The sequence below is a fragment of the Phaenicophaeus curvirostris genome, chromosome 7 (assembly GCF_032191515.1).
Source record: "Phaenicophaeus curvirostris isolate KB17595 chromosome 7, BPBGC_Pcur_1.0, whole genome shotgun sequence".
NCBI lineage: Eukaryota > Metazoa > Chordata > Aves > Cuculiformes > Cuculidae > Phaenicophaeus > Phaenicophaeus curvirostris.
The window spans coordinates 39,743,999-39,758,196 of NC_091398.1; the positions used below are offsets into that span (position 1 = coordinate 39,743,999).

The following is a 14,198-nucleotide window of genomic DNA, read 5'->3' on the forward strand; positions in this document are numbered from 1 at the left end:
CAGCCCAGGACACGGGTGGTTTCTGGGCTGCGAGCGCACGTTGCTGGCTCATGTTGAGCTTCTCATCAGCCAGCACCCAAGGTCCTTCTCCTCAGTGCAGCTCTTTATCACATCATCCCCCAGCCTGGACTGGGACCACGGATTGCCCCGTCCTAGATTTTGAGTGATATAATACAAAATACTTGACCAGTCTTAAAAAAACTAATCAGAATGACATCAGTCTTTGACATTTAATGGTGTTGAGGTAGAAATGTAAACAACTCAGCAATTCACTGCTTTGTGCAAGAGAGACAGGGGCACCTGTACGTGGACCCTTTTGATAACAACAAAGAGGGGAAAAAGTGTTCTTGACCTAGATTTAACAGATTGTATTGAAACTGCATACGAAGCTGGGTATTTTAATGGTAAGAAAATTGCCGTTTTGTGACAGCGTGATTCATACACGGTGTTAGTCAGAACTGGTAGTAATATATTTTTACATAATTAAACAATCAGATTTCAGTTTTCTGTATCAGAAAATAGTCAGCACCGTTCTTGACCTAGATTGTGTTGTAGTAGCAAAGTGGGGCTGCCTTGCCCTGAGCCAACACCAGACCTTTACTGGAAAATATAAACCAAAATCGTCTTATTCTTATACATTTCCTTAATCAAAATATAAGGTTATGCCACGTCAACAACCAGCAGATGGAGAAGAAGAATGTCCTAGGAAGCTCAAAGTACGCACTAGGAAACCGAGCTATAAATACCAGGCTAATTCCAGAGCTTTAAGATTTCTCCAAAGCTTTGTTAAATCCGTCCAGAAAAGACTGAAGAGATCCCTAATCTGAAGCGCCCCAGTTGAAGAAATGGGTACGCTTTTATTTTTAAATAAAACCGTGATAATCTGCAAAGGATTGTTTGGAGATCTTAACGAGGCGCTGTAGTGTCTGTACTAGAGCCTTTGCTTCAAAATAAGGTTCTTAAAGTACTTTTTCATTCTTTTTGGTACTTTCTTCTTCAGAGGAAATACAGAATTCTGTCTGATCACCTCTGATCCCGTTTGTAGAGTATTCACACGGAATTCTTGATATTCACAACTCAATTTCAATCCCTATTTTTTTAGAGAGCTTTCCTTTTCAGTATCACAGACTCACAGAACATCCTTAGTTGGGAGGGACCCACAAGGACCATCGAGTCCGACTCCTGTCCCTGCACAGGACACCCCAACACTCACACCGTCTGTCTGAGGGCCTTGGCCAAATGCTTCTGGAATACTGTCAGGCTTGGGGCCACGACTGCTCCCCTGGGAGATGCTCCCATGCTCCACAAACCTCTGAGGGAAAATCCTTTTCCCAGTGTCCAGCCTAACCCTCTCCTGGCACAACTTCCTGCCACTGCCTCAGGTCCTCAGGTCACCAGCAAGAAGAGCTCAGCGCCTGCTCCTCCTTGTCTTGTGAAAAAGCTGAACTGTGATGAAGTCTCCCATCAGTCTCCTGTTCTCCACACTGAACAGGCCAAGTGACTTCAGCCACTACTCACATGGCTTCCCAGTAGCTTGAGATCCTCTTCGTAGTAGAATGATAGAATAGTTTGGGTTGAAAGAGACCTTAAAGATCACAGAATCACAGAATCACAGAATAACCAGGTTGGAAGAGACCCACCGGATCATCCAGTTCCAACCCCTCTGCCATGGGCAGGGACACGTCCAACTAGATCAGGTTGCCGAAGGCTCCATCCAACCTGGCCTTGAGAGAGTACTAGAGAACCTAGTAGAGATTGGTAAGAGAAGAGCAGTCTTCTTCAGTTGGACTTTATGAAAATTTGGAAGAACTTTAGATAGTTTTTTTTTCCTTTGCATTTGTAAATTGTACCTACAGAACCTAACGCTGTGGCTATATTTAGAAATATTTGGGTTTCTGACTTCCATAATTAATATTCTAAATTCTCAAAAGTGAGCTTTCATGGCATTCCAAGGAGGAGGTTAGACTCCTATTGTAATTGAATTTAGTGAATCTGTGGTAAAAACAGGTTCTAAGACCTGCAGGAAAACCTGGATTGCAAGTTGATCTTCATTCCTAGAGTGCTGAGAATTCTTACAAACAGCATAAAGTATCAGTGCCTGACACAGGACTCGGTACGTGTTCACTGTCAGTGAGAGGTGGTGTGAGGATGTATTGTGCGGTGCTGGACTCCGCCCTTTGAAGAAAATGAGTGTTGGTCTTTTCATAGTAGAATCATAGAATAGCTTGGGTTGGAAGGGACCTTAAACATCATCTAGTTCCAACCCCACTGCCATGGGCAGGGACACCTCCCACTGGACCCATCCCCATCCAACTCGGCCTTGAACACCTCCAGGAATGGGGCAGCCACAACTTCCCTGAGCAACCTGTTCCAGTGCCTCACCACCCTCATTGTGAAGAAATTCTTCCTAATGTCCAGTCTAAATCTTCTCCTCTCCAATTTATACCCATTCCCCCTTGTCCTGTCTCTCTGTGCCTTTGTAAAGAATCCCTTCCCAGCTTTCTTGTAGGCCGTTACAAGGTCCCCGTGGAGCCCTCTCTTCTCCAGGCTGAACAACCCCAGCTCTCTCAGCCTGGTCTCATATGGGAGGTGCTCCAGCCCTCGCTTCATCTTTGTAGCTGCCTCTGGACCCATTCCAACAGTTACGTCTTCTTATGTTGGGGATTCCAGAACTGGTTACAATACTCCAGGTGGGAGTGTTTTATTATCATAAATACAAATGTTTCGTTTCCTAGGAGCCAGGCTGCAGTCTTTACAGTTTATTAGACAATGAAATTTATCCTCATTAAGGTGTCGGTGTGAAGACATCTGATAATGTCATAAAAATTCATCCCCAAAGTACATAGATGCTAATATTTAGGGACTTCGTTTACTTTAATAGGCTACAAATCCTTTGGCTTTCTTTAAACTAAATCTCTGTGTGAAGGGGGTGGGGTAGCCAGTCAGAGGAGAGGTGTGGAGCACAGAACCTTTGAAACTAGAGGGACGTGTGCAGCCGAGAATGTTATCATCTTTGAATACAGGTTAAACTTTAGTAGAGGAGATTGTTTAACAAGACGTTGTCCATTAGCATGTTCTAATGAGGACGAGAGAAAACCTGTGGATGTTGTCTACCTAGAACAAATATTATTTGTTGTGCTCTCGTTGGCTGGAGCACTAGCCTTACAAGAGGCAGCTGAGGAACCTGGGGCTGTTCAGCCTGGCGAAAAGGAGGCTGAGGGGAGACCTCATTGCTCTCTACAACTGCCTGAAAGGAGGTTGTGGTGAGGTGGGTGTTGGGCTTTTCTCCGAGGTGACAGGTGATAGGACAAGAGGAAATGGCCTCAAGTTGCGCCAGGGCAGGTTCAGATTAGACATCAGTTAAACATTTCTTCACCCACAGGATTCTCAGGCCCTGGCAGAGGCTGCCCAGGGAGGTGGTGGATTCCTCATCCCTGAAGGGGTTTAAAAGACAGTTGGATAAGATGCTCAAGGATCTGGTTTAGTCATGGACAGGTACGGTTGGACTTGATGATCTCAAAGGCCTTTTCAAACCAAGCGATTCTATGATTCTGTGGTGTTTCATGGAGATGAAGTTTCTACAAATGATGTGTAGAAGCAGGTGTTTGAAGTGTTTCACAGGCTAGATAACCTCCAAAGAAACTTCTCCGATTAAGTGTGTTTATAAATAAAAAGACAGAATTAAGGATCATTTATTATTGAAATCATGTTATGAGTGGACTGTATAGGTAACTATTACTTATCTTCTGATTCAACCGATTCCTTGTTTTTCAGCTTGGAATCAACAAGATGAACGTATCCACCTTCGATCTAACGCTTAATGAGGAAAAAGGTCAGGCTTTCTTATTTTTCTTAATCCTATGCCATGCTGGTAATGAGTACATTAAAAAGTATCCTAAATAACAAACCCACTGTGAAGGTTTAATAAGAGGGTGAGAGAATATTTTTACGTGGAGTGGTGTATTCATAGACAGCTGACTCAGAGCAGGGTGAGTAGGGAAGGAAGCTGTAGAAGGAGAGGTCAGGTATGCTCCTCTTCATAGACATTCATTTAAAAATGATTAAACTTACAGTTAATGGACCTTTTGTATATCAAAAAAACTTGTCATCGTTTTCATGGACTGAAAGCATTTAAAAGGATTAGAATCACCGACTTATTGCTTTTTTAAAATATCGTTGAATGTCTGAGTCCACTTTTAGGAAACAGAGAGAACTGCCTGCCCCTTAAATAAAAGAGCAGGGCCAAGTTCTCCACATACAGACACATTTGTAGAGTCATAGAATCACTGAATCATTTGGATTGAAAGGGACCTCAAAGCCCACCCAGTCCCACCCTTGCCACGGGCAGGGACACCTCCCACTGGATCAGGGGCTCCAGGCCCCATCCAACCTGGCCTTGAACCCCTCCAGGGATGGGGCAGCCACCCCTGCTCTGGGCAGCCTGGGCCAGGGCCTCCCCACTCTCATTGTGAAGAATTTCTTCCTAATGTCTAATCTGAATTTCCCTCCTTCCAATTTAAAGCCATTCCCCCTTGTCCTATCACTCCAGGCCCTCGTAAGAAGTCCCTCCTCAGCTTTCCTTGAGCCCCTTTCAGTCCTGGAAGCTGCTCTAAGGTCTCCTCAGAGCCTTCTCTTGTCCAGGCTGAACAACCCCAACTCTTCCACCCTGTCCTTGTACAGGAGGTGCTCCAGCCCTCACATCATCTTCGTGCCCCTCCTCTGGACCCGTTCCAATAGTTCCATGTCTTTTTTATGTTAGGGCCTCCAGAACTGGATCCAGGGCTCCAGGTGGGTCTCCCAGAGCGGAGCAGAGGGGCAGGATCCCCTCCGTCCCTGCTGGTCCCTCTGCTCTGGATGCAGCCCAGGACACGGTTGGTTTCTGAGCTGCGAGCACCCATTGCCGGCTCATGTTGAGCTTCTCATCAGCCAGCACCCCAAGTCCTTCTCCTCAGGGCAGCTCTCATTCCCATCACCCCCCATCCTGGATTGAAGCCGGGGATTGCCCTGACCCAGGTGTAGGACCTTGCCCTTGGCCTTGTTGAACCTCATGAGGTTCCCACAGCCCCGCTTCTCCAACCTGTCCAGGTCCCTCTGGATGCCATCCCATCCTTCAGGTGTGACAACCACACCTCTCAGCTTGGTGTCATCTGCAAATTTGCTGAGGGTGCCCTCAATCTCCATCTATATCCTCAATGAAAATATTAAGCAGGACATGACTGTGTTGCTGCGAGTGAGAACCCACTGAAGGCAGCGATTCATCTCGTGGGTGGGACTGGTTTGTAGCAAACCGGATCCCAGGGAGGCAGCGCAGGCTCTCAAGCTGAGTTACGTTTATGCCAGGCTGTAGAGGGTGCCTGAAGGTGTCTGAAGAGACGATTCTTATGGTTGTATAGTATATTTAATATTATAATATATTATATTCAATATACTTGTATTTGTTTAATACCTTAAGAGTGTTTTCTTGAGAGAAATTGCTGATTAGAGATATGTAATTCACTAAACAATAGTAAAAATAGCACTTGAAGCAACAATTCTGTGTGTCTAAAAATAGAATGGTCGTGTGACTTATTCCTGTGGCACAAAAGCACAATTTAGGGGTTTGATTTGCCGTCCTGCTCTTTCTGCCGTTCTCTTGCACAGAATCCATCTGAATTAATCAAATGATTTTAATATTGCCGTGTCCTGAACTTCAGATGCCTCACACAGAGGAGGTTTATATCATTTGTGAGGCCTCTGCATTTAAGATCTGGGAGCATGATTTTCATTTTTACCATTTCTTGGTTATTTTTGATACCACAAAGCACAGTTCATGCAGATCCGGGGCTGATCCGGTCATTGTTGGAGCTTTTCACCAGATTCCAGCAATAAGATTTTTTTCCTTTTTTAGCTGCTTATCTAAAATCAACAGCGTGGTTCTGATAATGTTTCTTCACTTCTTATAACCTTAGAGCTCAGTCATGTTCTATTTCATGATATTCCTTCCCTATGAAAGGTTTTGATACTCGTGACGTGATTCTTGCCTACAGAGTAACTCAGTCGATTAAAATCGATACCGAATATTGTGCTTAATTCTGAAAAAAACTGAATGCTGATGTTATTTCGACAGCAAAATAGGGCTGTCTCACATGCATAAATTTGACTTATTTCCTTGGAAAAGGAGAAAATCAATGTGTTGGAAAGCAATGCTCTGTGGGCTCTGAATTGGATGACCATTGTGTTCATTACATTCTTACTGAGTAGACAGAGTTTAAAAGGAAATTCCTTTTATTAATTGCTGTGAGGGCAACGAAGTTGGTGAAGGGGCTGGAGAACAGGTGTGATGAGGAGAAAATGGGGCTGAGGGGAGATGTTATCGCTCCCTACAACTGTGCGAAAGGAGGTTGTAGCAAGGTGGATGCTGGGCTCCCAGGTGACAGGTGGTAAGACGGGAGGAAATGGCCTCAAGTTGCACTAGGGGAGGTTCGGATTGGACGCTGGGAGAAGTTTCTTCATGGAAAGGGTTCTCAAGCACTGGCAGAGGCTGTCTGGGGATGTGATGGAGTCACCAAGCCTGGAGGGATTTAAAAGATGGGCAGATGAGGTGCTCAGGGGTTTGATTTAGTAGTGGACAGGTAAGGTTGGACTCGATTTCCTCAAAAGATTTTTCCAGCCAAGTGATTCTATGATTTTATGGAGTCGTTAAGTTGGGGTCTTCTTGGTAGTATGTATTGGGAATACACAAGCCTTGCTGTAGCACATTATAAACCTGTCTTTTGTACAGTTCAAAATAATTTGATACCGGGTTGGTTGGACTGGTCTAAACTGATTTGGCGTTTGGGCAATTTTAAAAGTATCATTTTAATTAAGTCATTTGATGCAGATCATTTTTCAGGTCATTGCAATGTATTCTTAATACTCTGTATTTACGAGTAAGATAAAGATGTCCTTCTCGAAGCCAAGGCCAGGGTATATCATGTCTACAGCTTTGTTATGGTCCTGGATACCAGCACAATGAGAAAAGATTGAAGGAAGAAAGGTTCTCTTTATGCTTTAGGCACATTTGTTTGTTGAATCACTCACCTAAAAATAGGGCATCATAAAGTATTCAATACCGATCTAATTAGTCAAGAGAATGCTTCTTTTCAAAATGGAAAAGCATTCCCGAAAAGTGATGCAACGTTTGTATCTAATTAGATGATACAGGAGAATCCAAACTAATTGCTTTGATAGACTTAAACAAATTAATAACGTGGAAGCAATAACTAAATAAAAACTCATTTTAACTCTGCGTGGTTTGAAAATAAGGCTTTTTAAGAAGCTGAAGCTTCCTGTTAGTTTTAAAACCCCAAGGCTGTGATTTCAAGACATTTCTATTTCTAAATGCATTTTGTAGGTTTAACTCTGATTGAAGGGGAAGCCTGGGAAGTGAGATTGCAATTTGTACCTGGGAGCAGGGGGTTGTGTACGTTCTAAGTGCGCTTGAAAAACTTTATACCCCAAATCTGGTCATTCCATAAGTAAGCACTGGGGTTTGTATTGATCGTAGACCTCTAAGTGGCCTTTGCCATTCGTGGAATTGCTGGGCACATTTAAATTAGGGTAATAAAAAAAAAGCAATGGAGCATCTTTGCAATATTAGACTGTCAAAACTTGTCTTAACTGGCTTTATGCCCACTTACTAATAACATAAATGTTACACTGGTAGTCATAGAATCACAGAATGATGGAATGGTTTGGGTTGGAAAGGGCCTTAACCCATCCAGTGCCACCCCTGCCATGGGCAGGGACACCTCCCACTGGATCAGGGGCTCCAAGCCCCATCCAACCTGGCCTTGAACCCCTCCAGGGATGGGGCAGCCACCCCTGCTCTGGGTAACCTGGGCCAGGGCCTCCCTACTCCCACAGAAAAACATTTCTTCCCAAGATCTCATCTCAATCTCCCCTCTTTCAGCTGAAAACCGTTCCCCCTCATCCCAGCCCAGCCCTCCCTGATCAAGAGCCCCTCCCCAGCTTTCCTGGAGCCCCTTTCAGCACTGGAAGCTGCTCTAAGGTCTCCCTGGAGCCTTCTCTTCTCCAGGCTGAACAACCCCAACTCATCCTGTCCTCCTGTTGGTGGTGCTCCTGTCCTTGGGTCATGAGCTCTTCTGGACTCACTCCAACAGCTCGATGTCCTTCTCGAAAAAGGTTATGTAGTAGAAACACAAAACAGTGACTGAAGGTGTACAATTGAAGCAGCCAATTCATTCCAATTCACTACACTGAGAAGAAATAGTTACATATTTTCCACAGACAAAGCAATTAAGTGAATTCTTTTGCCTCTTTTCGTACTCTTCCAAGCTTGTGCAGCACAGAAAAATGGTTTCTTTGAGCAGGTGGTGGCACGTATTGCGGTGGTGATGGAATGGGATGTTAGCTGAGGCAGAGCATTGCAGAACCAGGAGAAATATAAGGTTGCTTCAAAGCATCTCTTGCTGCTTGTGCAAAAAAGAAATTGATGGCTATTATTTTCTGGTAATGGATCCAGTGCCGTCGCCCTGAATAGCAACATGAGCCCAGCAAGGCTGGGCTATGAGATGAGCAGCCTTCCCTGCACTTTGTGCTTCTGAGTGTTTAAAAAGCGTATTTTGTCATTTTATTTTATGGCAGGAGGTTAATTCTGATCTAAAATAATAAGGGAATTCTTTACCTGTATTGGCGTTCCGTGGGATCTGTTGTAGGAATTCCAGGGCAGTGTTCGGGAAACATGCTGGAAGCTGGAGGTAAATTCTGCCTGGGTTTTGATGAACCATTGTCATCTGCTGCCTTTTAATCAGGCTAAAATGAATCAAACACAAAAACTTCTAAACTGAAAACCTGAGCGAGTCTGGAACTGTTGCCAAGTGCTCTCCAAATCCTAATTCCATGGTTTAGATTTAGAGATTAAAGGCTGGATTGGTTTCGTATGAGAGTTGGGAAGGTGTTTCTTGTCATGTTCCCTCTGACCGTTGATGGCTGGTACCTGCTGACCTCGCCATGGTCAGCCGAGGACTGAATCCTATTGAAGCGCTCCAGAGTATAGGAAACTTAAAACCCATCCCCGCAAAGCAGTGCCAGCCTATTCTAGAGGCTTTATCCTGCAGAAAATTACACTCTTAGTCTGAAAATCGCATCCCGTTCGTTAGATTGGAGCACATTAATCAGGGGGGCACATCCAGCAGGTCCTCCTAGACCACATCCTCCTTGGAGACACCGTGCCTATCGTTTTCCTTCATGTAGCATTTAGAAATTCACATTTACAGTAGCACCTCTCAAGAGAACATAGGAAGGAGCTGTCATTAAATGCTGATGTAATGTGGTGTTGGTGTGCTCTTGTTGCAGAGATGTTGTAGGATCCTAAGTTTTCACATTCCATTTCTATCTCAAAAAAACCTTCTCTTATTATAATCAGTCAGGTCTGCTGTAACACTTACTGGTTTTGAAAGTGTTGGTGTAATGTTAGTGTTAGGAATTAGGCAGAATTGACACGCGGTTACAACTAAAACCTGATAGTGGTGTTCTTGTGAAAGTCACTGATGCCACATTACACTTGAGTTATTGTATAATCATAGAATGGTTTGGATCAGAAGGACCTCAAAGCCCATCCAGTGCCACCCCTGCCATGGATGGCAGGGTGCCATCCTGCCACCGCCTCCCACTGGATCAGGGGCTCCAAGCCCCATCCAACCTGGCCTGGAACACTTCCAGGGACGGGCATTCTAGGATCGTGTTGTTTTTTTCTGATATGTTTATTGTTCAAATTACATATTCCTTGTTTGTCTCAAGAGTTAAGTCTCACCTGGTCAACTTGAAAAACTGGTTTTGGGGGAATAACACAATTCGCATCATTCTGAACTTCTCCCATGAAGATTTGCTCAGACACTGTCATCACACATGGGAAAATATTACTTAGGATGTTCAAATTGTTTCATAGAACCATAGAATGGTTTGGATTGGAAGGGACCTTAAAGATCATCTAGTTCTGAGATCAGAGCATTGATGCTGGCTTTTCCGTTCCTATTATACTTTTTTTTTTTGTAAGAAATGATTATTTTAATTTAGGCTAAATGCTGGGGTTTCCATTTTTATGGATATTATCAACCCTAGAAGGAGCTTCCTTCCCATTAAATTCATTGAGTTTTATAAACAACTTTTAAAGGGCATTAATTGAGCTCCTCATCTGTTGATAGTTCATATGTGAAGCATACGTGAAACTATTCAGTCAAAAAATACATCCCTTAATTCACCCAGACCGTACATTAACCATTTAATAACCATTGCGCTCTCTTAGCTTTTAACACATAGCTCCATCACATCTGCTTATAAATAGAATGTGCTAGCAGGATTATATTCACCCGAAACCTTACTTTGAAGGTTTCATTGACATGTAAAATGTTGATTCTAAGCTCTGTAAATGGATGCAGCTGTATAGATCTTCCTGTGTTACTGAACTGGGCTGAAAGGCTTCAGAAAATGGCTCACGCGTTCCCTATATCTGTGTTTTTCAGGCTGTTTTATTGGAGCCAGGGAGTCATGAAAGAAACTCAAGAAGACAACTTGGATAACGAACGGAAGATAAAAAGAAAACAAAAAGAATGTGGCATATAAAGGGTATAATACCTGGAGGTATTCGATCTGACTCATATTTATAAAAATGAGACGAGCTTTCTCAAAATACAAGCTTTATTAGACAGTCATCAAGCTTGGAGCCATGCTGTTGAACTAGAAATTCTCCTTTTCCCCATTCTCCTTTCTGACAGGTAACAACAGATTGGTGAATTATGATTTTCCCAAGTTGGAAGCACTAATTTTTATCTATATAGTTCATCCTTATGAATATATAAGGAGTTAAACATTGCATATTTAATGTGGATTATAATGGGAAACTGACTCATTAACAAAAATGGCCACTTTTAAGGACTTGGTTTCAAACTGAGCTGGAGCCTCCCGATGCACTTTGTACAATTTGGGGAAAACGTGTTCTGAATGGCCTTCTCCAGGAGGCCACGATGACGTGTCGTAAGAGGATATCATCTCACTGTTGATATCTTTGAAGACTCGTAAACAGAAACAAAAAAATGAATGGTGGAAAGGAGTGTGACGGAGGGGACACGGATGGAGGGCCACCGGCAGTGCAAGTTCCCGTTGGTTGGCAGCGGCGGGTGGACCAAAGCGGAGTGCTCTATATCAGGTGAGTTTCTCAAGGTGGGCTCTGGGTTTCTTCTCCTTGTCGTTTGGCCAGAACGTGTGGTAAATCAGCGACTCAACTTATTTTTTCTACTCAAAATCATCAAGAGTTTGTGCTTTTGGAAGCGCGAGATGATTCGTTCTGCTGTATTAGTGGGGTTCGCTTCTGTCAGTTGTGCCATTCGCATGCCCTTAACGTACTCTCAAAGCAAATATTGCTCGATCTTGAAAATTTTATAACCCTCTCTATACGTTTTGCTTTAGGCATGGGTAGTTCTTTATTACTTGTTAGTGTCGGATAATTTTAAAGCTGAACCAAAGGAGGTTTAACCTTACTTTGTACTTTATTATTCAACCCTTTTACTATGGAACTAATCAGAGGTTTAGGTTTTCGCCTAAGAAGTCTTTGCTGCCTTTTGCCTCCTCCCAGATGCGTAGACGTTGCCTTTTTGCACCAGCACGGGCTTGGCTGGTCAAATTCAAAGCAGGCAGGCCAACAGCTCATGGCAGGTAAAGTGGAGTGGGACTTCTGTCAGCAGGAAGCCTTCAGCTCATCTCTGGTAGGGCCATGAACTTTATCCTGACCTTCTGTAGCTCTTCTAAGTCCTCTGGGTTTGTGCTCCCAGTCTCCATTTCACTCTTGCGATTTACTTTCTCTCTTCTGAAAGGAAATTTAATTGTACTTGGTACCTGCAGAAAATCTCAGGTTTTACACACCGTGTGAAGATTCTGTGTTTGGCATCGCTGACGTTCTCCAGCAAAATCTACTCCCATGGATTCCTCCCGTTTCTCCTGTAGAAAAAACAGGAACATAAGCCTAAATCCAAAGTTTTAGGTGTTTTATTTGTTTGTTTTGTTAGCTTATGGGATTTTTGCCTCACCGTGGGACAAAGAAATGCATTGAAATTGCTATTAAACGAATGTGTTCAGACAAACCGACTGCAAATTAAATGGTATTGGGAAAAAGATCAAAGTTAGCTTGAAAAAAATATGGGCACATCAGGTTTACATCACAGAAGTCAAAATGATTATCAGTCCATTATTTGCTTAATCTTATTTCACTGTTCTGTGATTAAAATAACCGCTCCTTCACAACATTTTATGTATTGCCAATACAGAATTATTTAATGAGTCGAAGCAGACTCCGGTTTTACACTAAACTACCATAAAAGAACAAATACATTCCAGGATTTCTTATTTGTATTCTCAATTAACAGAATCCAATGAAATCCATGTCGGTGACATGCATGTCAAAGATAAATCGCCTTCCCCTTGTCTTTCTCATTACCACTATAATTCACTGGGCCTCTGCCTTAGTTAAAAATCAATGAGAAAGAAAAAGTTGTGGATTTTTTTCCCTGTCATCCCTATATCCAGGCAGCAGAACATACGATGCTTTGGTGTTTTCATAAACCTGATGATCCTGTCTTGCTTTGAAACTTCTTTTTCTACAGCTGGAAGAAGCAGGACGTGGAGCTTGTGCTGCTGCTTCCAGCACATCTTACATGTTTGTAAACCAGTAAATGCTGCCTTTCTGTGGGAAGATGCTTTGGTGCCAGCTGCACCGTGATTCCTGGTTTTACCATGTTAAGCTGTTAGGCATGCCCTGCCCACAGCGGTGAGGAGTGCTGCTCCAGATCAGCCTGAAGAATCACAGAATCATGGAATGGTTTGAGTTGGAAGGGACCTCAGAGCCCATCCAGTGCCACCCCTGCCGTGGGCAGGGACACCTCCCACTGGATCAGGGGCTCCAAGCCCCATCCAACCTGGCCTTGAACCCCTCCAGGGATGGGGCAGCCACCCCTGCTCTGGGCAGCCTGGGCCAGGGCCTCCCCACCCTCACAGCAAAACATTTCTGCCTAACATCTCATCTCCGTTTCCCCTCTTTCAGCTCAAAACCCTCCCGCAGCACCCTATCCCTTCACTCCCTGATCCAGAGCCTGTCCCCAGCTTTCCTGGAGCCCCTTTCAGTGCTGGAAGCTGCTCTAAGGTCTCCCCAGAGCCTTCTCTTCTCCTGGTGAACAACCTCAACTCTTGCAGCCTGTCCTCATTGCAGAGTTGCTCGAGCCCTTGCATCATCTCCGTGGCCTCCTCTGGACCTGCTCTAACCCTATTCAAGGACTGGGTTTCCCCACCCTCTCTGGGTAACCTGCTCTGGTGCTGCACTGCCCTTCCGAGGGAACAACCACCCTGAAAAGATGCACAGCATTTATGGAGAGAAGGAAAGGTCAAACTATATTGACTCCAAAGCTATCCAAGGGAAAATTAGTGTATATATTAAGATCTGACATGGTTTAACTAGAACAGATGATCCCAGCTGAATAAGGACTCATTCTTTTTGGGCTCCTTATAAACCACTCGTGCTCTTCTGTCAACAGTTGCTTTGGATTATGTCCATTAATTGCCTAATTTTTATTACTTGATATCACTGAGTTGAATCTCGGTGCTTTTTGTCATAAAACAGTGCTGGTACCTTGAAGTAGGACCTAAATCACTTCTTCAGGTCACTATTTGTGAATAGTCATCAGTGGAATAAGCTGGAAATGCTCTTTAGTAATGACCATCCAGACGTCGCTTTACACCCATTGATCATCAGTGTGGTTCGTGTGAGCCATGCAGCTCTATTCTGTCCAGGCTCCAATATCTCCTTGAGCCTCAACTGGATATATGTGCCCAGATTTCCTGGGCAAACTGCATGCCCAGAAAGGTTATTTAAAAATGTTTTATTCTAGAAACAGGGAAAAAAATGAGCTCTGATGGCATTGCTTTACTCTTGGTCCTCAGGAGGCGTTTTACCAATGCAAATGAAATAGCATCCTGCCTCCACAACGTATTCCCAGGGATCCCATTTAACACTGGCTTTTTTGGCGTCGCAGAAAGTATCCGGAGAGATTTTGCGCGTGGTTGGGATTGTGTAGAGTGAGTGCCGGGCTGGGTTTCTCCCGTGGGAAGCTGTTAGGTTCTCAAGTGTGAGCCCTGCCTGAGGTGAGCAGTCACGTCAGGAACGGAAAGTCCAA

The 14,198-nt window shown here is 43.9% G+C and overlaps 1 protein-coding gene across 8 annotated transcripts in view; it reads left to right on the plus strand.

The window, feature by feature from the left end:
- The window catches only part of MBD5 (methyl-CpG binding domain protein 5), a 123,926-nt gene that overhangs the window by 73,372 nt on the left and 36,356 nt on the right, over positions 1 to 14,198 (plus strand). For 4 of the 8 annotated variants that reach the window (XM_069861654.1, XM_069861661.1, XM_069861660.1 and 1 more), the window contains exons 5-6: positions 3,775 to 3,832; positions 10,503 to 11,185. In XM_069861654.1, coding sequence (XP_069717755.1) covers positions 11,073 to 11,185 — 113 coding nt within the window. In that variant the 5' untranslated portion in view covers positions 3,775 to 3,832; positions 10,503 to 11,072. The remainder of the gene's footprint in view (positions 1 to 3,774; positions 3,833 to 10,502; positions 11,186 to 14,198) is intronic. The other 4 variants (XM_069861658.1, XM_069861657.1, XM_069861659.1 and 1 more) reach the window with 4 other exon arrangements.